At 38.6% G+C, this 25,715-nt stretch overlaps 1 protein-coding gene across 1 annotated transcript in view; it reads right to left on the reverse strand.

The window, feature by feature from the left end:
- Window positions 1-25,715, reverse strand: part of LOC121330000 (gephyrin-like) — a 287,319-nt gene that overhangs the window by 57,559 nt on the left and 204,045 nt on the right. The window contains exon 9 of the mRNA XM_041276184.1: window positions 13,251-13,307. Coding sequence (XP_041132118.1) covers window positions 13,251-13,307 — 57 coding nt within the window. The remainder of the gene's footprint in view (window positions 1-13,250; window positions 13,308-25,715) is intronic.

Genomic DNA, 25,715 nt, shown 5'->3' on the forward strand with positions numbered 1-25,715 from the left:
AAAGTATTTCACGTCTATACTGTATGTGAGCAAAGTGACCTCTACAGCGCCCCCTATGACACGATGTGGCCATTACACCCTACTCTGTTGCTACCTGTTTCAAAGCTCTACAAAGAGTATTTCTTCCCTATACATGAACTGTTCAAGTGATTTAAAATTGAACAAATACAGATAACTAAGGTAAGAACTGTGACATACAGGACATGCTGCCAACCACAGGAAGGTTAAATGACATTACCTCATATATAACTTTATCAGCAACAACACAATTAACAACAACACCACAAATAATAACAATAAAACCACATCTTGACTGGAGAAATACCGCAGCACATTAACATGCACACAGGTAACACCTACAGAGTTCAGTGTTCTGGTTGATGAGGATATTACAGTACTCTGAAGTAACAGTACATGGAACACAAGGCTGAAGTCTGCACGGTATTTCACATTTAGCAACACACACTTGGGCTTGAACACAGATATGCATGCTACACCTGGAACTGCAAGAAAAACCCACACAAGGGACAGTGGGAGAGGGACAGCCAACCTGTGACAGGAAGAGGAGGACTATGTAAAACACAACAGCAAGTACGAATAGGACAGTAAGCAAGCCCCAAACCCATGCCTGGCTTGGACACTACTCTTGTTTAATAAGAACTGGCGGACCGGTAGTTTAAAAGACCTGCGCACCGCTGATATATAGTAATAAAGGGCACGTTTTGTATTTGGCGGCGCTATGCAGTGTAAGTTCTTACATTGCAGTTATATTAATTGCAACATAAGTATCCTGTAGCAACCTGCATCTTTAGTGTTACTAGCTATGTGCACTCCCTCCTCGAAACAATATCTGGGAGCACAGGCTGGGCTGCATTATTACATTTTCTACCATAGGACTGCAATTTAATAGTAATACTGCTATCTACATAGTGGCTTTTAACAAAGCACCGAATTGAGAAACAAACAACACCTGTTATGCAGGTAACAGATGGTTTTTGGTAGCGTGTTCACATTAAATAGCACACAGTTACCATATTTTATGTTAGAGTACTTAGTACTTTTTAAAAGCTGCATTAAGGATGCCATCCAAGGGAAAGAAACTATAAAATAAAATAATTTACTTCTACCTGGAATACCCTTGCAGTATATGATGCTATCTACTCACCCCCAGCTGCACAAGAAAACAAGTAAAAGAGCTAATCCATATTACTACTTGAGTTATTTGTATTATTTCTCCTCAAAACAAAGCAATCAGCATTACACATGCATGTTCATTAGAGGCCCTCATTTCAAAATGTTGTGTAGAAACTCATGTGAGCAGCCCTTTTACCAGCCTGGTTGTTGTGTTCAGCAGTTTCAGTCCTAATGAGAGACAATTGTGCCCTCATTGGTTAGTCTGAAAATGCTCAGTGATCAAGGACATCTCCTATTAAAACCTGGATTGTCTCAATCTCTTGATTTAGTGGGTTGTTAAAAAGGTTGCACCACTCCCGGGGTCATGTAAGAGGCTAGCACAGGAATACTGCATTGCATTAATGTATTCACATGGCAGTCATAATCTTAGCTACTACTGCACAAAAATACCAATGAGAAATGAATGAAGGCGTACTTGAGGATAAGCCATTGATTCCATTTGTTGAAATAGGTGAAAATCTTGGCTGGTTGGTGTTTGTTTTTCTTGCTATTTTATTATTTTGCGGGCGCTCCATTTACAAATAATGTAAAGATGAGTATATTTCATATTCAAGATGGTGACATTAGACTAATGCACCTGAACATTTTGTTCAAAAGCAAACGAAAAAAGAAACAGACAGACCCAACATGAATCAAATACACAATGGGTTCATATTATTACAGCATCTACAGGAATACAAGCAGTGTTGCGATATTATCATAAACCTCACGGATGCATGTAATATGCATAGCTGATATGGAGAAAGCAAGCTTGGTAAAGAAAAAGAAAAAAAGCCTTTTTAAGAGCACACAGAAGTAGGGAGAGATTGTGATCTGTGAAAGCAGGAACCTATTTCTGTGTATCTTTCTGTAATTAAACTCCAGAACTACAGAGATTATCTTTTATCTTGCTGAAATTACCCTTGGCAGATAATAGTGTGGGTGGTGAGAGATTTAAAGCCGATCGCTTAATAAATAATAACATCCAAGGAAGTTAAATGGATTCATTAATTCTTGGGTTTACTCAAAAGACTAGATATTAAACAATGCACAGTATTAAATTATAATTTCCAACGACACACAATATAGGGCCCTGACAATTAATTTGGTTCTGCCACACTCCAAATCTGGTCAAATTGAATGAATGGGAGCAGCTTCATCACGAGTCATGTGGTCGAAGTATAGAAGACCCTGTGCTGTAGCCCAGCAGGTAGTTTTTATTTGGTTTCTCTAATGCAAGACTGGGGCAGCATTCAATGCAATAGCACTGAAGTCCTGGCAGTCACCTTTGCACATTTCTTGAAGAAGAACAAGTATCCTACCTAGTAGTCTGTTATGGTACATGGGAGGATCTTATTTGCCTGTTTTTGACCATATGCGTTTTTTTTCAAAACCATATATTTGAAACCTAGATAGAAAATGGAGGTGCACCCCTGGTAATATTTTTGCAATTATTTTGCAGCTAGAACCACTTTAAACATAGTTTTACGGTCTTTAATTGTAAGTGAGTTGAAGAGCCGTATCTCTCAATTAATTTTTTTTACCCTGCATGGAGGTCTGTGAGTTTGCAGGCCTGCACTTGTGGATGCTGGAACACAGCAAACACATTTGAGGCAGGGTGACTACATTACTTTCCATTCCTCAAAGAATTGCTTCCTTCAGGGGGAAGTTTAAGTGCCAGTTGCCAGCATTCTCTCCTTGTACAGCACAGGAACCCTGGGAGTTTTTAAAAGGGTACAACTACAAAAACTGTACATTTGCATAGGAGGGTACCCTCGGCGGTAACAGAGGTAAAATCAGCTTGTCTGTGGAAATGCAACAGACAAGAGCGTGAGCTTCTGAGTGTCTCTGCCAGAAACCACGGAGAGCTGAGAACCCTTTCCAGACTGTTACACTTCCTGTAAAGCAATGGCCGCAGCACAGCCAGGACAAAAATGTTTCATTCGAAAGCATCTACTGCCTAAAAGTTGTTGTTCATACTGAGTTTTCCTTACTGTAATGGCTCTAGTGATCTAAGAGATCTTATTTTCTCATCAAATCATCAACTTCTGGTGAGTTTTTATAACCTAGCTGTTTAAAGGGCCTGGTGGCCTCAATAAAACTCTCAGAATTATGTCTAACCTCTAGGTACATCAGGTACACCATTAACCTGTCCCACTGCAACACTGCCCCCAGCGGATGTAAGGAATATCACATTTGTTTTACATGGTGCTGCCTGACAGATTTCTTGCATCCACTAGAGGCAGTGTTTCCGTGGGGATAGGTAAATGGTATAACAAGTGTCTGGAGGATAAACTGATTCTGAAATATATACTATAAACCCTTACCAAGCTTTACTTAACCAAATCCCTTATTCCACACGACCTATAGTAGCAAATGCACGATCAAAAACACTGAAATCCTACGATTGCCATTCTCTTCATTCACGTTTTCAATGATTTTCGTGCTATTTGTTGCTTTACGCAATATAGATATTGTCCAATATAGTTTCTGAGGGCAGCTCAGGTGACAGGACCCATAACAAAAGCTTTTAAATCAATCGTGTAATATCTTATTAGTATTAGCAACACTTGTTGGCAAATCTTTTCTTTGTATTTATGGAATTCAAACTGCTGCTTCCTGTTTACTGTTACTTCCTGTGCTGTAGGTCACAATGTCCGATTGCTGTAAGACCACTGGAATCTGAACTAAAGAACAGGAAATGATCAGATACTAGAACTCAACAGCATGTTGCTTTGAAAAACTAAAATCAAAGAACCAAAAGGTCTTGAGGTGAACAGTTACGGTTGTAATGTCAATGCTAAAGAACAGGATTTTAAAACCTTGGTTTACATTCCTTTCAAACTGGGCCAAGTTGTCCCTTCCAGTCCATGTGTTTGTTCTAACCCTGTTCTGAAGTGTTTAACTGAATCAATAAAACTATCCAAGCCCTGAAGTGCTGACCTATTTTAACTATAGGTACACCTGGCCTGCTTGTTTAATTCAATGTGGTTTTACATTTAAGACAGCCAGAAGAATCCCAGGGGTGCAGCTGTAAAGTGGTATCTGTTAAAAAGACAATTAGTGCATTATTAGGACAGCAGCAATAAGAAAAATGTCTCTCTCCCCTCCCCTCTCCATAAGCATAATACAACAGCCTAAATAGGTAATTTATCTCCGTATGATGGAATATCGATACTTTAGAAACGTATAAACCGCACACTACGACCACAGACCATGGTTTTATGCTGGCTGTCTGTGTGTGGTGACATTAATGATTTTCAAATAGCTGATTATAGTGCGGCTCTGACATCCACAAGTCTTTATGTCTGAGAGTTTCTCAACTGCTCTTCAGTTGAAGGGGCCAAGGACCTTGTAGGCAGGCGAGGTCTTTGAATAAGCAGGGCTGCCAGTGTAATTAAACTGGGAAATGGCTTTGAACCAGGCTTGATGGAAATTGCACTTTCAACACAGTCTGGAATTACGACAGCTAATAGAAATGGATGACAACAGCTTTGTAAAGATTAATGCTTTAAGATATAATTGATACAGCAGGCCACTTTACAAAGCTGTAGTCTGAGAATAAATTTTGTATTATTATTAGCACAGCATGTTCTATTGTTACAGGAAGGTGCGCTTAGCAGATTGTATATAACCTAATTTAAGATCATACAGCATATCGTATACTTAACATGAATGTAAGTTGGCTGGTTACATAATGCTTTAAAATATAAATGGCCTTATTGCTTATGATTAAGTTACTAGTCATTGGAAAATCAGTGTAAAGATAGCACGAGGGTTAAACATTTGTCTACTTGTTTCCTCTGTTTTTATCTCAAAATGAGAAAAAAGCAACTAAACAGGAGAGCTGAATGATGCAATATTGTGCTTTAGTTGTTCATTACTAGTTTTGTAAAATTAACAGAATTTTCTTTCTTATGAAATAGTGTAAACTCCAGTTCGGCTTTACGACCCTGTTAATTCCTATCTTCAACAACATGACTTTCAAAATGTCGCTAAGAGCTAAAGGGTAGCTGGTAGATCAGAAATACTAAGTGAGCTAATGAGAAAGCAGAATCCTATACCACTCCCCCTCCCAACACCCCTGTGTGATGCCAAAAATGAATTAACCTGATACACAAAAATAAATACAATAAATACAATACAAATCAAATAATGAAAGCCGTTTGTTTTCAGGTTGTTTTTAAAGCATGCATAGCGGCCAACAATACAATCACGAGTGCACAGAGCAAGGAAGACAGGGTGAGAGAGAGAGTGAGACAGTGTGTGGGTGTTGGACAATGTAATAAAACACGTGCAAATATACCTCAGAAACACTATAGGTGGAGGAGCAGGAAGGGAGCCGAACCTGGAAGCGCAGTGGGGGGAAAAGAGAATACTGTTACAAAAAAACCCCTAAAAACCCCCAAAAAGAAAGATGGCGCCAACGGCAGGGTCCCAGAAATGGTTTCTGCAGGGAATTCTCCAGCACTGAGACAGTAAATAGCAGGGGGTTATTTAGCAGGTTTGTTTGAAAAGGTTCAAGACTGAGGTAAAGGATGTGGTTCTTGGTTCCATGCCAACGTAAGGTGGAAGCCTTTGGTGATATTTAATGGGAATTTCCTGGTTGGTGACTGAGTTTTTTTTTTTCTTAAACATTGAGGCCAGGCCCAGTCATCATTTGAATGGGACGTGCCAGTCAGTGCACCTTCAAACTATAGTCTTTAGAGTGAAAAAAATGAGAGAAAGGCTTTAGGTTTGGTTACCTCTTATTAGCACTGGCAACATTTTTCTACTTTTTACCATTGTGTTGAAGCTATGTTGGCACAGAAAATGCAACCAATTCCATAGACAAAGTTTCAAATGCATTATCCTGACCACTTCCTGTTCTGTAGGTCACAATGTCTGATTGGAGCTAGACTGCTGGAGTGAGATTGACCTACAGCACAGGAAGCACCTGGTATCAGAAAAAAACCAACAACTTTTAATTGCAGCAGCGCAATAATAATCTGCTTTGTTATTATTTTTTAATGCAGGTTTGAACCAAAAGAAGATCAACACAATAAGATGAGGAAGGGGCAATAATAATGTTGTTTGTCCTAATAAGAGACCGGATAGCACAGGTCCGCTTTAAATGAATGGCTGTTGTCATGCTCTAGAAATACAATCTCAGAAGTCAAAAAATAAAAGGCATTCTGCAAATATTCCAACCATACGAAAAGAAAAGAAAATATTTCTTTCTTAGTCAAGCCTGTTAGTTAGGAGATACTGGAGTCCATTCAGTTCATCGGCAGCAGATCTAAATAGTGTAACAGACTATTCACTAACAGAAATTCAGCCTCCAACAGCTGCTTTAATTTATTTCTGTCTGTAAATATATGAAAAAACTCGGTAAAGTTCATATTTCAATGATTTAAACGATTTAGATTCGCAATTGTTTAGATCAATTGAGTAGACTATTGCTATTTCTATGTCTGTTGGGTGAATGTACCTGATAAAACATGCTACTTTCAAACCTAGACTACCAACTGTAGGTACAAATGAACTGCATTCATACTGTGGTCTAGGGTGCGTCACAAGGATGTCATTTCAATTTCAATGTATGTATTTTTTGAGTGCCTTTCATACCACAGTATCTAAAAGCACTTTACATGTAGGTTAAAACAGAAAGAAGTAGGTTATGTCACAAAGGTACTTCATGAAAGGGGCTAGAGTACCTCCTATCCCAATCACAAAGGACATGCTGAATAAACAAGATGTTACATGGTTATCGGATAATGCAGTGCATTCCTCTTGTGAGTTCTCATAAGGAATACATTGTATTATTGTGTATATTTAGCCGCATGCCTGTTTGTATGTATATATTAGTTGACAGATCTGCAAACAAAATTGAAATATCAGATATAAAGAGCGGCGGTCGTCGGCAATGAGAACCGAAAAAAAACACACTGACATTCTCAAAGGTGTTTTGTTTTTTTTAAATTGGACAAGAAAAAATTCAGAAATGAAAATGAATGAAAGATGCCTCCCAATTTTCAAAAAATGAGAGGTTATTTAGAGTTTCCACCTTACAATAAGCAGTGTACTGAAAAACCCAGTTACACAGAGGACCCAGTCAGTTCAGCCATTCCTCATTCCTTACGATAAAGATAAACCATCAAACTGATTCATAAAAAAAAAGAATAATTAAAAGTCCTGCTGACCTCTGACCACAGCTCGGATAGAAGTCATAGGTAGTATTGAGCAGAATTTAGATTTTTTAAAATAAACTTTCACATCACATATTTGTGGTGAGGTTTTTGCTTTTTAGTTTTATGTAGTGGTAAATTACTAAAGTCTTCTGCCACATTTAAATGAAACCCCTGCTGGATCCAAAGAAAAAAAAAAAAGGAAAGTATGGGGATGGAAGGACAAACCAGTCAAGATTTAGTGTAACCAGCTAGTGAACAAAACAAAAAACGAAGAAAAACGAAATGAAGTTCATCGAGAAAAATCGTACATTTACTCTGAGTGAGCAGCCCCCCTTCACATTGCCTTCTAGGTGATCCCTGAACTCCTCCAGCTTGCGATGGAGCTACATGTAGACATCAGAAAACGAATTGAGAAAGGAAGCTGGGTGCATTCTGCTCTTTCACGTACACAGACAAACATTTCTCACTGCCGTTGACAAACAGTTTGATTTAGTAAGACATTAAAAAAAAAGCTACTTCTCTTTGGCATAGTGAACATTCATGTGGCTAAATAACAGCTACAAGGACATGAAGAATATGGAGTTTAGGATGCTTCGTTTTTAGACGGGGGGGTCTGTTTCAGATTTTATTTATTTTATTTTTCAAAAAGCTGGAAACCTGAATCTGTTTCAGTCTTCACATCAAGGTATCTGACTCATATTTCTAAACTAGTGACAGTGTTGCTGGGGGACATGTTAATGGTATACTGTGCTATACCAGATGTACCTAGATATCAGACATGTTTCTGAGATATGATGACAACAAAAAGAATACACTTGGTAATGCTGATATTGCTCTTTAAAGCCTAAAACAGACAAGAGACGCTAGACTTCTGATGATGTTCTGAACACAAAAGGTGGACTGGAGCTTACCTTACACTTTATCAATTTATCAAAAAAGGGGAGGAACTGAACGGTTGATCTCTTCTTCCAAGTAAAATGTATTGGCAATATTAATACGATATGAAAAGTGTTTTTAAAAAACACGCAGCAAGAAATGGATACCAGACTGAACGCCACAGACCGTGAGGATAGTGAAGGGGTACGTAGCTTCAAAAGTCAATTCAGTATTTTATATGCTTAAATTCCTCATTACAAATAAACCCCCCAAAAAATCTATGAGACTGTATCATACTTTCAGTCTAGTAGATATTTTCTAGTAGATATAGTAGTGTTGAAACGATTTTGTTAATAAACTAAAGCCCAGAACACAATGTTTTTCACAGGCCAGTCACAGTGGAGTTCAAAATGTCACATGACCACATGATTTTCCCCTGGAATAAGGAAATAAGAAACCAAACCAGAAGAACTCTCCAAGTAAAACCAATTTGAGACAGGTAAAAAGAAAAGCGATTAAAACTCAATATAACTTGGAATCAAGACAAGGTAAGATATAGTCAAAAACAAATATTAAAATAACAATTGAAGCTAATTGAAGCCCCTTTTTTATTCCAATGCAGTTATATTGCATGAACTGAGGTTCTAATCATTACAGAAATAGCATGAAATAATAAAAAATACAAAGTCAAAATAAACCAGAGTTGCTGCTGAGATGATGTTTAGAACACAGAAGAACAGCCAGTGTGAATGAAGAATGCAAAACAGACAAAAAGAAGAAATATTAGCGTCATCTTCACGAAACATAAAAAGTCAAAAACAGGAAAAAATGGAAATGATTGCAGCTGGGCTATAATGGCTTTGTGCCTAAAATTTCAGAAATAATGGCATAGACATTTTCTTAATTACTACTGAAGCTAGTACAGCTTACTACACCAACATTGCCAACATTGTCTCCTCCCCAAACTGGAACATGTGGAAATGTGGAAAAAACTGAAACTGACCTGTTTGTGTGAAGTCTGTGGACAACGCAGTGGGCCACAATAAAGCAAAGGCATGATTTTATTGAAATCTAAATGCGCAACCAACATGAAACATACCCGAATATACTGTGGGTAGCGAGGTAAAGCTGACATCCAAAATACAGATGGGCTGAGCCTCTAAACACAGAACTCAACATGTGACCAAGCACTCCTGATCCAGTGCAATGATATCTCCAAATATATGGGAAATAACAGGATGCTGGATAAAACAGAGCATTGCAGTGCACAGTCAGCCACACATCACTGCAGGCTAGAACTTGTTCCAGTCAATTCTGAAGGGCTATGCACATTGGACGCGAATGAAACGAGCGAGCGAATAAAAAATAATTAAACCTATTGATTTAAATGGAGCAATGCACACCACAGCCATAGTGAGCAGTGCGAACGAATCGAGTGAATTTAGAAATAAAGTTGCTTTATTTCTATTCATGCCACCGCCTACCTGATGCGATCTAATTTAGAAACAGACTCGAGACTACCCCGAGGCGGTCTCGAGTACGGTATTAAACCCTGCGTTGTGTGGACACTAACCGTATTTAGCACTTTTAAGCCGACTAATATGGTTTAAAGGCATAGTGTGGACAGGGCCTAAGAAAAAGCACTTGTTGGTTTCATTGCATTTGTTTGTATAAATGTAAATGACAAAATCATGGCGTGTGAACACAATGCAATGCTGTTTGTAGTGATGGGTTGGTTTAATTTGTAGAAAATGAAAATTCAGCAGTACATAGCTGGGAGCAGGCTATAGGACTTTTTAGAGGGTAACTCTGCCCAGAGTGTCTCCATGTCTCTCTTTGTTTCTCATTGAACAGAGTTACCAATCAAACTATTTTAATTTCTTTCATTGTAGGATAGTTATATACACAAATATAACAAACAAAAAAAACAGCTCTAAACTTCTCACTAGTAAAAAGCCAAATTAAAAAAAAAATGGTTCAAATAGATTTATAAATATGAATAACTCAACATTCCAAATAACTTCAAATAAACCAAACCATGGACTGCCTTGAAAGGTACAAGCTTTACAGTAACACGATGCTGCAGCCAATGTAGCGACCTCAGAACTGGGACAGGGACACTTGGTGTGATTAACTAATATCACAGTACAATATGTAAACTGATAAAGAATGCTGGGTGTCTGAAATGCAGCTGGGATAGAAATGTTTCCACATAAAATGTATGAGGCTCCGCTTGGTTTATTGACTCTATTAGCACATCATTATTAATTCAAGAACTATATGCTCACTGCTAACCATGTTGTTTTTTTTTTCACAATTTCACCAGATCAGCAGTTTTTTTTTTTAACTGTGTTGAACAGTTAAAAACCATAAAGATATAACTCAGCGTTTGTTTCCAGAGAGCTGCTCTCTCATTGCTTCCCTCCCTATCAGGGTTTGTTTCTAGACAGCTGCTCTCTCACTGCTTCCCTCTCTATCCCTTGTATATTACAGGTTTGTTTCATGTTGGTTGTGCATTTAAAAGGATCATGTCAGGGTTTGGCATGAACACAGTGCTTTAACACAGCTGTTTCCATTTGGTGAAATACCTTTGTTTGGTTTGGCACCACTTTTATCCTAGTTGGGGAGGGTTATATATGGCCTATATGACAAAGGTCCTTTGTCAGAGAGTTGTAATGTGCATTGTCAGGCTAACACAAGTGTTTGGCATTTCTGCTCTAGCAGGTATGGCTTTTAGGGTGTTCCCCTATTCTGGAAAGTTCATTAACTAGCTTTATTCAGTGTGGAATAATGCTGGTCATAAAGTGCTGCTGAATTAGACTTAATATAACCCTTAGGTGTAGTAACAGATTTATAGTGCCTATAAAAAGTGTACACCCCCTTTCAAAATGTTCACCCTTTGTTGCATTAAAAGTTTTTTTTCATTTATCTACATATCCTACCCCACATCTTCCAAATGAAAAAAAATATTCTAGAAATTTGTAGAAAATTAATTAAAAATAAAAACAGAAACAGCTTGGTTGGATAAGTGTAATAGCAATCCTAAATTAGTTTAGGTGTAATCAATCGCCTTCAAAATCACACACCAAGTGGCCTCCATCTGTGTTAAATTATAGTGAGTCACATGATTTCAGGATAAATTCAGCAGTTCCTGTAGGTTCCAAAGCAAAGACTCAACCATGAGCACCAAGGAGCTTTCAAAATAACTCCGGGACAAAAGTTATTGAAAGGCACAGATCAGGGGATGGGTATAAAAAAATATCAAAGGCCTTGAATATCCCATGGAGCATGGTCAAGAGCACTATTAAGAAGTGGAAGGTGTATGGCACCACCAAGACCCTGCCTACATCAGGCCGTCCCTCCAAACTGGATGACCGAGCAAGGAGGAGACTGATCAGAGACGCTACCAAGAGGCCAGTGGCAACTTTGCAAGAGCTACAGGCTTTCATGGCCAAGACTGGTCAAAGTGGGCATGTGACAACAATATCCCAAGCACTCCACAAATCTGGCCTGTATGGTAGGGTGGCAAGAAGGAAGCCATTACTCAAGAAAGCCCACCTTGAATCCTGTTTGAAGTGTGCAAAAAAACACTCTGTAGCAATTCTGTAGCCATGTAGCAAAAAGTTTTGTGGTCTGACAAAACTAAAATGGAACTCTTTGGCCTAAATGAAAAGCGTTATGTTTGGTGCAAACCCAACAACACAGCGCATCACCCAAAGAACACCATCCCTACTGTGAAGCATGGTGGTGGCAGCATCATGTTATGGTGATGTTTCTCATCGGCAGGGACTGGGGCACTAGTCAGGATAGAAGGGAAAATGAATGGAGCAAAGTACAGAGAAGTCCTTGAGGAAAACCTGCTGCCCTCTGCAAGAAAGCTGAAAGTTGGACGGAAGTTCAGCATGACAACGACCCAAAGCACACAGCCAAAGCTACACTGGAGTGGCGAAGGAACAAAACGGTAAATGTCCTTGAGTGGCCCAGTCAGAGCCCCGACCTAAATCCAATCGAAAATTTGTGTCATAACGTGAAGATTGCTGTCCATCAACGCTCCCCAAGGAACTTGACAGAGCTTGAACAGGTTTTGTAAAGAATGGTCAAATATTGCCAAATCTATGTGTGCAAAGTTGGTAGAGACCTATCCCAACAGACTCACAGCTGTAATTGCTGCCAAAGGTGCTTCCACCAAGTATTAACTCAGGGGGTGGAGACTTATCCAATTATGATCTTTCAGTTTTGTATTTTTAATATATAATTTTTTTCTCAATAAAAACGTCTTTACCCTTAACAGTGTGGAGTATGGTGTGTAGATAAGGGAAAAAAAATCCTCATTTAAAACTCTGAGGCACTGACACAACAAAATGTGAAAAAAGTGTAGACTTTCTATAGGCACTGTATATCTTACTTTATGAAATACTAAATGTTTTTTTTTTGTAATGTAAGAAAAGGCATACTTTTGTTAGAACTATCCCAAGACATGTGTGTGGATATATATATATATATATATATATATATATATTATATATATATATATATATATATATATAATATATATATATAGAGAGAGAGAGAGAGAGAGAGAGAGAGAGAGAGAGAGAGAGAGAGAGAGAGAGAGAGAGAGAGAGAGAGAGAGAGAGACACTCTGATGGCCTCCAAATAACATATCATTCAGCAATTGCAACATCAACCAGCTGAATAAGACAGTCATACGCAAAAATGGGATGGCAGTGCTTTAAGCATTCTATCTGTAGCAAAGAAACAGATGCATGTGCATTAGCAGTGTATCATACAGTAGCTAAAGACTGCATTATCTTACAACTACTCCATCAGTCAGTGGAGGTGCTCTGAATTAGTAAACGCTCCACCTGGTGATCTGCTCCAGCCCAACGAACCAATGTGGTGATGAAACGCAGACAAGCTCACTGATGGGATACTCGTGAGTGTGGAGAATGGTGTGGAGATGGGGAACACAGAATAAGCTGCGTTGGCAGTTTTGGCAAAGAATTTAAAGAATTTTTTAAACATATTTACTTTGAGGGATCCGACTCTATTAGCAACTCCTTTGATTTCATCCCGCAGTCTAATTTGCTACAATTGGGGAGGAGAGGAGAGAGGGGAGGAGGAGGAGGGGAGGGTCAGCAGAAGACAGAAAAATAAAAGAAAAAGTGAACTTAAAAAAGAGAGATCCAATGTTAAGTCAGCAAGGCATGCATTAGATAAGAGCGGTCCTTGCGAGAGCTACAGCACAGTGGCACAGTACACCTCCAGCTGCGACGGGCCACTGCCTAGTTTTATTACATGCACTTACTGTGTACGCTGGCAAGGACTCGTGTTGAAATAGAGTTGTCGGGCTCCTTTTAATTTTCAAAATGTTTAAACTTTAACACATCTGGAATGTGAGTAACCACTCATCCCATATTATGAAGCAGTCCAAAACATTTTAAAATAAATTACTTGAATATTAATGTGTACCATGTCATTTATACTAGTATATGGTATAAACTATAAATAAATACTGAATAATTAGCAAATAACTTTACATAGTATAGTTACTACTGCATAAACACTAATGCAAAATCTACATTTCATGAGCATACTTCTGATAAAGCTTAGACAAAATTCTGATTGTTTATGATTTCAATTAAATGTACCCATTGCAGTGTAATATGTAGTTCCCTGTGAAAATTACAATTTCTTATAGTGTAAATATATATATTTTTTATTACTTATAAATAAATACATCAAACGTTTGCCTTGTTGACACACAACCTGCTACATTGCATTTAGGAACCTGGCAGTCGGTCTATTTTGCTTCCAGTAAGGTGAATTAACACACTGCATAGAGCTTTCTTTAAAATGTCTTCAACGAAAAAGACACCAGCTGCATCAAAGATCAGAAATATTGCTGCTAAAGATCACTCAGTCCAGTACAAAATGGAGACATTTCTTGTGCCTGTTGTTATTTATTTATGTTTTTATTTTGTCTGATAATTCACTGACAGTGAAAATATAATGTTTTTAAAAGGTGGACATACAAAATGAAAAATTCTATAATTTAGCATTTACTGCTTTTCAGGTAAGCATTTAAATATTTAGCAATATTCATTGTTTAATAACACTAGAGAAAATGATCAATTTTGAAAATAAATTTAATAAATATTATGTTTAATCGTTAAATATCTTGAAATACCTATTTTTGAAATAAGAATGTTTTTTTTTCTTTTTACAAAGACAGCATTTTAAAGGAAAAAATCTCAGGCACAGATATTTGTAATTAATGGGTTTATAAGAGACAAATGATCTTAAATATGATAAGTGTGTGTTGCTGAATGAAGTACTGTATAAAGTGTTTTTCTGGAAACGCCTGGGAAAATAAACTAGAATGATAGGCGATCAAAAGAAAAATGTAAAAACACAGAACTTGCTTAAAACTCCAGCATTTATGGGTCAACATGTTTTTGCTTTGACTAGCAAGTTTCTTCATGTCCTCTTTTCTTTTTTTTTAATATATAAAACAAATTAGTGATCACCAATTGATTTTACCCTGTTTTTTTTCTCCCAATTTGAAATGTCCAATCGCATTTTTAGGCTCAGCTCACCACTACCACCCCTGCGCCAACTCGGGAGTGGTGAAGACGAACATACACTGTCCTCAGAAGCGTGTGCCGTCAGCCGAACGCTTCTTTTCACTCTGCAGGCCCGCCATGCAACCTACCCAGAGGTACAGCGTCACAGGACAACATAGCTCTGGGCAGCTTACTGGCAAGCCCGCAGGCACCTGGATAGTCTGCATGCTGGTGCATCGTGAGCTGAGGATACCCTGGCCGGCCTAAGCCTCCCCTTTGCTGTAATTTTACGACAGGAAACATATAAGTGCTTGGCCAGCACTCCCAGGCCCTATCCCATAATTCTTTCTCTGGAGGGAGAGGCAAAGGGAGAATTATGTAATTGTTTGGGTACAGGGTACAGTTTGATTGAAACAGACTGTTCGCTTAAAGTCAGGTTATCATTAGAATTTACCTCTGTGCTACATTTAGTCTTAAAAGACTAGTCTTTTAAGTTTTAAGTGTAAAGACTTAGTCTTTACAATAAACTGCATTGGATGTGATATTTCTTTAGGATAGTAACCTCATAGTTAACGTTTTCAGTGATAAGAAAAGGACATGCGTGTGCGAGTTCCCTAAGCCTTACTAGGATATCGTGACAGAGCAGCAGCTTTGTCACAGTAGGTATTAAAAACCCATTTGCTGTTTACTCCACAGATCAGTCTCTGCTCTGGTCCTGATTATCAGATCAAATTGACAAGCTGTCTTTCTGAAACTTATCAATAGTTGATAGATTCATCTGTAGGAATGATCTTTTTTTTCATGCAGCTGTAGTGGGGCTGGAACACATAGGTCGGAAAGAAAAAGATAACTTAAGTGCAAAAAGTTTGAAAACTGCTGTGCTGAGATAACTGTTACAGGAATACAGCGTGTGATTTGATGGGGGTTTCCCTGGCGCTGCTTTTTTTTTTATCCTTGGATCTGCACTTTCAGTTGTTTTCCAGGGGTGAATAAATTTAACCCCACCTGGCATACAGATTTTGAATTAACAATGATTTCTTCTGGAAATTCTAAACATATTTAAAATGATAAATGTGTGCTGCATCATTTTTACGCAAACTGACTTAACTGCACTTCAGACTGTAAGATCAGTAGCACATTGTATTATTTTTAAAGGAATAGAGTTTGGTTTCACTGGAGTCGGATCATAAAGTATGGCTGAATAAAGTGGATCAGGTTCGGATAACACTCACCAGTCACTGTCATCCAACAGTAGTGCTGTATACACTGCAGCAAGGCAAATTAGCCAATGAAAATCAACTATGTCAACGTCATGCAGTTGCTGTATTTCAAACTCTTATTTTTTAGTTTCATCGGAAATGCATACTGTTGGAAAACATGGATTGAGAATTGATTAGCAGTTTGCTACGCATGTGGACTGGCAGAGCTATACCGGTGTTTTTTTCTGAAAAGAGATTAATATTGCAGATAGCAGACTGTTTGGTTCAAATTGCATGTACTGTTTACAATTGATAGAGACCTCGTGTCTACAAGTTTCTTGCCCAGCATTGACTGCAAGCTAAAAAGATAACAATGCTGTGGACCAGAAGGGGCCAGGCTGTAAGACTTTGGAATGCAAAGCATAAAGGGGCTAAAAGGCTCCCAGGGACTGGCATTGGACCCAGAGGTTCTCAGAGAGATCGAAAGAGATAATGCCACTGGGATCAAAGGGGCAGATTTATGGACCTTTTTTCTCCAGGAGTGTGAAGAATGCACTGAGTTCAGAGGTTGTCACACTAGACTACACACACACACACACACTAAATTAACAGAATAATGTGTTGTACCTTGACCATTGGTTAAGTGTCAGAGAAAGGGGAGGTGGACCATCTATACAGAAGGGTATTTAATGTCATGCAAACATTGTAATGTTGAGTATTGTGTTTGTCCTGTACCTGGGACCAGACTCCCTGCATATTTCAATAAACCTGGCAACTGATTGAAGAAAAGGACTCTGTGCATTTTCTTGAATCTACTTACTCACCATCTATTTTTTGTAAGTTACTTTACATACTATACTAAAGAAAAGAGAAATGAAAACAGGACACTAACAATCCATAGTGGTTTTTTTTAAACAGCCCTAGAGCTAAAGACTGGAACTTTTACCCACTGAGTCACCCGCTGAGCAGAGTTGGAAAAAGGCCAAGATTAACAACAACTAACTCCTGCAGGTCAATCTGTTAAAATACATATGTTGTATTATGTTCCATTTATTGTTGTTACTCTCTGTGCAGTTATCAATGAGATTATGTACGACAATGCAAGTACTTGTCACGAGTGCGTTTTAACATTATTTTGTTATTGAAGACCACCCGCTGTGCTCTTTGTGCGGCTGACACATCTGCTGATCACTAACTTATACAAAGGTAAGAACACTTCATTATGCCTATTTTTACTGTCATGATGGTCATGTCGTGTTGAATTGGGGGATACGTCTATTATATGATAATATATATGATCAGCGTTCCGCTGAACAGTTTCCAAATGTTGGCAAGTATGGCCGTATCCATAACAAATAACTGCATGAATCCTGCATGATGGCAGATTTGGCAAATGTGTGATTCCTAAAGATTTTTTTAGCAGTTGATTCAGTATAATAAATAAGTAACTTAGTGATTCTCTTAACTGTTTAAATTGTGTACTACAATTTAAACAGTTAAGAGAATACTAAGTTACTAAGTTAGACATACTTTACTGGTAGCAGTCCATCAGCAATCATTGTGCATGGTCACTGCCCTCTAACACCATTTCAAATGTATTGTAAATAAGTTTTAAGCAAGTAACAATACATGAGAAATACCTATAATTACAACCAGACCTTAAACATCATAATTCACTGCTTATAAATCAGACTCAACTGCAGAAATCAGGAGAGAACTGTTTGCTAGTGCTTTAAAGCATATCTTAAGAGTAAGAACACCTATAGACATCCATTTAAAACAGACTGTAGGTCTAAGAGTTACTATACACTGTAGTTTGTGAGCTACAGACTTCCACTTCTTGCATGAAAATATAAAATACACTGTTCTCTAGCTAACATAGTGAACCATTATTGTTTGCACGTTTCAAGGTACACATACATAGAGATGCACTACATAAGCTTAGTATAATTTTCTTGAATTGGTCCAGGTGGATTTGATCCAAACCATACTCTGTAAAGGTTACTGCCATATTGATGGCCTGGTAGGGCTAGTTTATTATATTTGTTACCAGTGTAACAGAGTATAATCCAAGGTTTTCAAATTCATTTTCAGCCATTATTCAGCTTCAGGGTCCTTCTCCCTGTCACCTAATTGAATCACCAGTGCGCTACACACAATATAAATTACTGAGCAAGAAAAAGCTGAGAAGGAGAAAGGCAGCCATGAGTTCCTACCCAAGGCTTTCCTAGAAACAGTTACCCCAAAACAATCTGGTTTCTCAATCACATAAGAGTATCTAAGTAATTACATGTACAAGATAATTATGAATTTTTGGTTACATCAAAGTACTTCTGGATGACATTAATGATAAGATTTTTTTCAACAGGCAAACCATACCTTATATTGTACTACGTATCCTGTAACTAAAAGCTAACCCCCACGACCCCTTACTGACATGGTAACACCCCTTACTAAGCTGTTGCCAAGTCATGCTAAAGTAACAACAATTACACTCATTTGTAGGGCTTGCACTTTGACCAATCTTTCTAAATGTGTACACTAACTCCAGTAAACAAAACGGAAGACACTGACTGTTCCAAATTCAGAAAGCAGCACAATCTAAGGGCCAGCTTACCGGTGAAATTGTGTAATTAAACTCTAACTGTTGCTATAAGTGCCTTATTATAAATCAATAATAAATCAACAGAAACAAAGCCAGGATTATTTGACTCGCTTCAGGACTGCATATATAGATTCAAATTTGATATCAGTGACACAACAGAACGGGAACACTGGATGCTGTAGCCAAACTGCGAGCATTTTAATGAGGCCACTGTGATATCTAAGAAAAGAAAAACATTTACCTTTCCAAACCAAGACCAATGATATCACGAAATCAAGGATGATGAAATACTGTATAATAAATCAACCTGGAACCTAATACAGATTTCCAGGAATCTCTGAGCAGCAAGAGTACAGAAAAAAAATAATGTTCTTGTGAAAATTTTCTGCTACAGTTTGCGTGAGCTAACTGGTGGGAAATTTTGGTGAGGAATTCAGGTTTACTATTGGAGGTGGAGGAAAAGGCAATTTATGCTTATGGACTGTAGTATCCTGGAGAGAGTGCACCGCTATCCTGACCTGAACAACCCCACAGGACAGTCAACTGAATTAGCCCACTTGATTTTTCACACACTAGCAAAACCTTGCACATAACCAACCTGTGCTAATTAAAGCACCTGAGAAACCCCAACTTTCTACTAACAACTTAGTAATAACAAAAAATGTATTTTGCATCATTGTGGTTTAAAATCAAAATCAGCATCCCCATTCCAAGTGACTTGCTCTGATGAGCTACACATCCTTGCACCACAGTAAATCCCATTGGCAGAGAAATTTCAGAACGGCAAGCAGACATTTAGTTACTGAAACCTTGCTCAGCATGGACGATGGCCGCAAATCCTGGAACATTCCACTCAGATCTCTTTAGGACAAGTGAATGTCACATTGTGAAGCATGGCCTGTGGCTGGCACTTGTACAGGCTAAACAGTGCTCATGTTGGTGAAATCCTGTAAATCTTTCAAGCACACAGCCTCAAAGACTGAGAAAGAATCCAGCAGCATTGTAGCGGCTGTGCTGCATTCTGTAAAGCACTTGGACATGGTCTGAGACAACATACAAACCATCATGGATACATTCTTTCAGGAAGAACAGAAGCATAATATGTCACTTTGTAAGTGAATCTGCCTAGAGTGCCAACAAACAATAAACTTGCCGCCTTTTAGCTGTGAAGGGAAGAATAACTTACCATGGCGCTCTCTCTCTCTCACACACACACACACACACACACACAGAATGTAATCACCCAGAGGTAATTTTGGAAAATTCTGCATAAATGTGAATCATGCATGCATCAGTAGAACTTACATATGTGTGAAGATGCACACAAAGCAGCACCCTCCCGACTGTGCCACTAACAGACTGAATAAAAAAAGTATTTGATGGTGCAGCAGAATCTGTACCGACTCAAACTGGTGAACCGCTTGCCTCAGCTTGATTAATCTCTGCATTGACTTTTATAAAAGCAATTTATTCCACATACTTTGAATGTAGCATACAGTAATTTTAAACCACATAGGAAAATAACTCAGAAGAGGCTGCTACCTTGGCGGTGAGAACCATAGCTGTAGCTAGTATTTTTTTCTCAAGGGCTGCTGAAAAATCACATTAGAATTTGCATTGTACACAGGGAGAAAGTTAATGTTTTGACCCCTCTTATCTTTTGTAATACTAATCGTATTGGAAGACTGTTTAAAGGTTCAAAGAGACAATGTTACAAAGGAACATAAACACTACTCCTACCGTTGCTGAGATATTCATGGTTGAAAATCAGAGTTTAACATGGAAATTAACGTGGAGAGGGGAGGAAGAGCATCAATCACGCTTGACAAGACAAAGAAACTTTGAGCGAACTATCAATCATGAGCTGTGGGCAAGGCCAAAGAGTGGCCAGAGACGAACTGACCAGTGTTAGGCATCAAAATTAATCAATATTAGTATTCATATTATACAGGAGTCACCTACTTGTCATGTCAACACACATGACAAGCCTCTGACAGTGTATATGTACAGACAGCCTAAATATATACCCCGATTCTAATGCTCTCAAGAATGTCCTGAGCAATGTTCATCACAACTGCATAAGTGGTTATCTAATATAGTGGTATGTACAATTCTTTAGTATGACACATGAATACACTCTACCCTCAAGGGTATATAAAAAAAAAAAAAACAACCCTATTGAAGGTGGAGGAAAAGGCCCCATCATTTAAACCCCTATCCAAATCCTTCATGCACTCTAGTATACATGTGTATTCATTACAAAAAACTTGTTAAAATAGTTGTGGTTTAAGCTTGAAGTTCAGGAAATTCCTTAAAAAATGACAATTAAATGAACTTCAGTTGTGCATTTTCACTGCTCCCCTGATCACCTGCTGTTGAACATTGTCAGTGTAATTTATTAAGGGTTGGTTTTAAAATATATTTTGCTCCCTCATTAGCTTCAGGAATATTTCCACGAACACTTCTCCACAGTGTAGTATATCTTGAGAATCACTCATTCACTCGTGATGAAGCTTGGTATGGGAATTCGTTAGCATGAGTGCTTTGGGGGGTGGGGGTGGGGGGGGGGATCATTGTAACCTACTTTTGGCCTCTGATTAGCTGGGCTAATGAAGGCAACAGAAACATTTGTCCAAATGTTATTAAATTTTGCACATTTGTTACAAGACTTGTTATATACTGTGTGAGTGCAGCTCATGCTGACACATTCCTGACTGTCTGACATATTAAAGGCTATAGTTTGGGATCCGCTTGCCCCAGCTTGATTAATCTCTGCATCGACTTTTATAAAAGGAATTTATTCCACATACTTTGAATGTAGCATACAGTAATTTTAAACCACATAGGAAAATAACTCAGAAGAGGCTGCTACCTTGGCGGTGAGTACCATAGCTGTAGCTAGTATTTTTTTCTCAAGGGCTCCTGAAAAATCACATTAGAATTTGCATTGTACACAGGGAGAACGTTAATGTTTTGACCCCTCTTATCTTTTGTAATACTAATCGTATTGGAAGACTGTTTAAAGGTTCAAAGAGACAATGTTACAAAGGAACATAAACACTATTCCTACCGTTGCTGAGATATTCATGGTTGAAAATCAGAGTTTAACATGGAAATTAACGTGGAGAGGGGAGGAAGAGCATCAATCACGCTTGACAAGACAAAGAAACTTTGAGCGAACTATCAATCATGAGCTGTGGGCAAGGCCAAAGAGTGGCCAGAGACGAACTGACCAGTGTTAGGCACGTTGCATGACTTTGAACACCACCCATGAATTCAACGATCCAATCAAAACAGTTCAGGGTTTAATTCAAAAGACTGAGACAAGCAGTCAGAAATAGATCAGAAAATGGGAAAGAAATGGGTCTGAAATATGTTCTGAAAGTGTCCAAAGTCTGTTCTGAAATGCTAGGAATTGGGGATAGAATCAGATACAACAATGGCTAAAATCATGTCCTGAGAAGTCTGACATCAGCTGTGGAGAGGGCCCTGCGAGAGACTAAACCAGAAAACAGGACACAGCAAAGATCCCAAAATGGGTCTTTGTTTTTATTTATCTGCTTAGAATCAACCACAAAACAAACTGAAGCAACTAGGCAGTAGCTGCATCTGGAAGGTCCCATAGCCATAATAAGAATTGCAACAAGAACACTTTTACAAACCACATAACTTTTCAATTGTAACACATTCTTTGAACATTGAGTTCTGTCTGATCAACGGAACCCATTCCAGTTGAAAATCTTCGGACAAGTCAAGAATAATGTTGCAAGGCTACTGGAGATTAATAGCTGCCTTCCTTTGAAAATAACTATTGCTTTGTCGAAAGCCAAAGCAATAAAATGCTACTTCAAGCTAAGGACCGTCTTTTCTTTCAGTGTGCAGACCCAGAGAGATGGGAGAAGATGCAGTGTTCTCATCACCTTAAGGAGATTGACTTCTTTGTTGAAAATCGATAAGTATTCAGCATATCAAATATTAAACATTTTATGACTGGAGAAATTAACTGTAGCTAATGCTGTCAAGTTAGCGAATAAATTGTTCTGGGAATAGAATACAACTTCCTGTTTTGGAATGTGCAAGAAATTTATTTTTTTTGTTGGAATGTGTAACTCAAAGAGTTACCTAATACATGCAGAGAATTTGATCATTGCCCCATTTCTTCTAAGTTAATTTGAATATAGAATCAACTGAGGTTGATAAATTATTGTCAGTTTGGTAGATCACGACTAAACTAAATTAACATGGTAAAACTTATTTGATAAATTAGTTATTGGAATGTTGGATTCTGTTCTGAATGGGAAGTTGAATTAATTCTTGTGCACTTTGATATACAGTATGATTGACTACAATGAGAAATTTGTACTGAACATACTAATGCAAAGTAGACACTTTGAGTGATTAACCATAATTAACATTAGTATATTAATCAGGTATGCAAATAATTTTGGAGGACAACACAACTCTGGGCAGCTTACAGGCAAGCCCGCAGGTGCACGGCCAGTCTACAGGGGTCGCTGGTGCGAGAAGATCCGAGGATACCCTGGCCAACCGAAGCCCCCCCTCCTGGGCGCTCGCCCAATTGTGAGCCGCCCCCTGGAAGCTCCCGTCCACGGTCGGCAGTGGAATAGCCTGGACTCGAACCAGTGACAACCGGAGCGCCTTTACCGGATGCGCTACTCAGGAGCCCATCACCCCTTATTCCCTAACCTATCAGAATATCATTGACCACGTGGGTCCACTTTTGTTTTATTACTTTAAGTGATTGTAACATCAAAGCCTGTTTGATGTTCCTCTCAGGAAACCCTGATGTTATAAATATAAGGAAGGAAGTTGATTGTTTAAACTTTTGAAGGTTTTAGCCCCCAAAGTGTTACCTTTGACAAAGCACAAGGTCCCGTTTTAAAATGCCATTTGGTGCACTTTAAGGCTTTCCTCTTATGTCTTCCTGCTCCAGTAATTAATATTAAACCCAAATTGTCTTTTAACTAACTAACTAAATGAAACCCTGTGACATAAATACAATGAATCATGGTTGTAAATCTCCCTTCCGACTTGTGAGGGCGCTAAGAAGCGACAGTAGAGTCCTTTAGATGGGCTGGCCTGACAGTTCTTTCCCAGGGTCGGGAAGTTGGTCAGTCTGGAAGAAGGCGAGACTATTGCAAGAACGTATTGACCAGGAAGGGATAAGACGTAGCAGCTGCATATTGTAGAGACAGCTGCAGTCATTTACCAAGGGGTCATGTGTCACAGCATAAAAGGGGACTGAGAATCGCAATCTACTCCTTTGCTTGGTTTTTGTTTTGAAACTAGAAGGACCACGAGAAACCCAGTGAAAACTGCTAAAAAGAATATTTGTGAGTGTTTTGTTTGTTTGTGCTTGTTAGTAATTGTCTTTGTTTGTAAACCACCAGATGGCTAACACGTATCCAGAGCCTTGGGCCAGCACAAAGCCGGAACAGCACTTCACCACAGTCACAAAATAAATAGTTATCACCCACCACAAGCACTATTGCACGTACCCGGATTGGTGTCTAGATTATTGTGGGGCGGATAATGTGTATTTATTATTTGGGCTGCAATCCTTTGTCTTTTCTACCTCCGTGCATTAAACATTGGTGTGTTTTTCCAGAGCTTATTGTTTGGACTCCAGACCGGGAGTTACAAATAAAAAGACTCAGTTTTCAAAGAGATTCCAGTTTCCTGTCTGTGTTTGTTCTTGTACTGCATCACCTCTGCACCTGTTCTCACTCAGCAGACACTTTGCCACAAATCCAAATACTAACAAATCTAAAACTAAAGAGTTAATCTTCTTTTTTCTTTTTTTAAATTTAGTCTTTGCCAATTATTTTTATTTTCTCCCAATTTGAAAATGGCCAATTATTATTTAGGCTCGGCTCATCGCTACCACCCCTGCGCTGACTTGGGGCCGCTGAAGACGAACACACGCAGTCCTCTGAAACGTGTGCCGTCAGCGACCGCTTCTTTACACACTGTGGATTCACCATGCAGTCACCCAGGAGCTACAGCATAGGCGGACAACGCATCTCCCAGGCAGCTAACAGGCAAGCCCACAGGCGCCCGGCCAGACTACAGGGGTCGCTGGTGCGTGGTGAGCCGAGGACACCCTGGCCGACCTTTGCAGTGAATACAAAACTTGTTTTAACGTTGCCTTTATTATGCCGGCCAGAGACTCACACTTACTGCATTGTCGTATTTGTTACATTTTCTATAATTGATACCCGGGTAGTAAAGAGAGACCCGGTTTGGGTCGGGCCATTTAAAACCCGACGGGTACCTGGGTTTTCAGGTACCCGTTTCGACCTCTTGTGTACAATACACATGGGGCACCTCAACTATTGCTCCATTTGAATGTAGGTCCAAAGCCACGGAAAACTCCATGAATGAGAGTTGGACTGGTGAAAACACTTTCTTTGCTAAGTCTCCTTTGTACAAACCATTGCTACACAGAGGTATTTAATAAAATTGGCTTTATCCCAGAAAAGAACCTTGCTGAATCCTTAAAGATAATTCAAAAACTTGAACTGTAAATTATGTCTATGATTTTAATTATTGCTGGCATTGGCCACAATGCAATAAATTGCATCAACTCTACTTCTTTTCACAGTGTGATACAAATATCTGTGTTTCTGAGCCAAAAGCTTACAAACACTACCTCACCCATATGTTCCTCTAATTAAAATCACTGCTTTCAATTTCCTACCATCTTACTATACAAGGAAAAAGAAATGCAGTACTGTAAGTGACATGCATGAAAATCAAGTCTCAGCTTAAGCCTTAACAGTTTCAAAGAAGAAAAGAAAGCGTGACTAGTTTTATGAAAATGAAATTAATATACCTCCAGTATGCTGGCCAGATTGAAATCGCAGGGGAATAATTTTCTTTGTACACTTCAGTCACGATTATTTATCAACAGTCTAATTACTAAACCAAATACTGGGACACAGGCTTCAGCAACAAAATAGGCTTATTTATAGGGAAGCTTACAACAGGCTCCGTCAGTCTTTCCATTAACCTTGCAGAACAATTCAATAGCATATCCCTTACAGCACTGTCATAATATATGTATACAGAACAGTATCATTCCACAAGACACACATAATAATAC

Source organism: Polyodon spathula, chromosome 17 (genome assembly GCF_017654505.1).
Source record: "Polyodon spathula isolate WHYD16114869_AA chromosome 17, ASM1765450v1, whole genome shotgun sequence".
In the NCBI taxonomy this organism is placed as follows: domain Eukaryota; kingdom Metazoa; phylum Chordata; class Actinopteri; order Acipenseriformes; family Polyodontidae; genus Polyodon; species Polyodon spathula.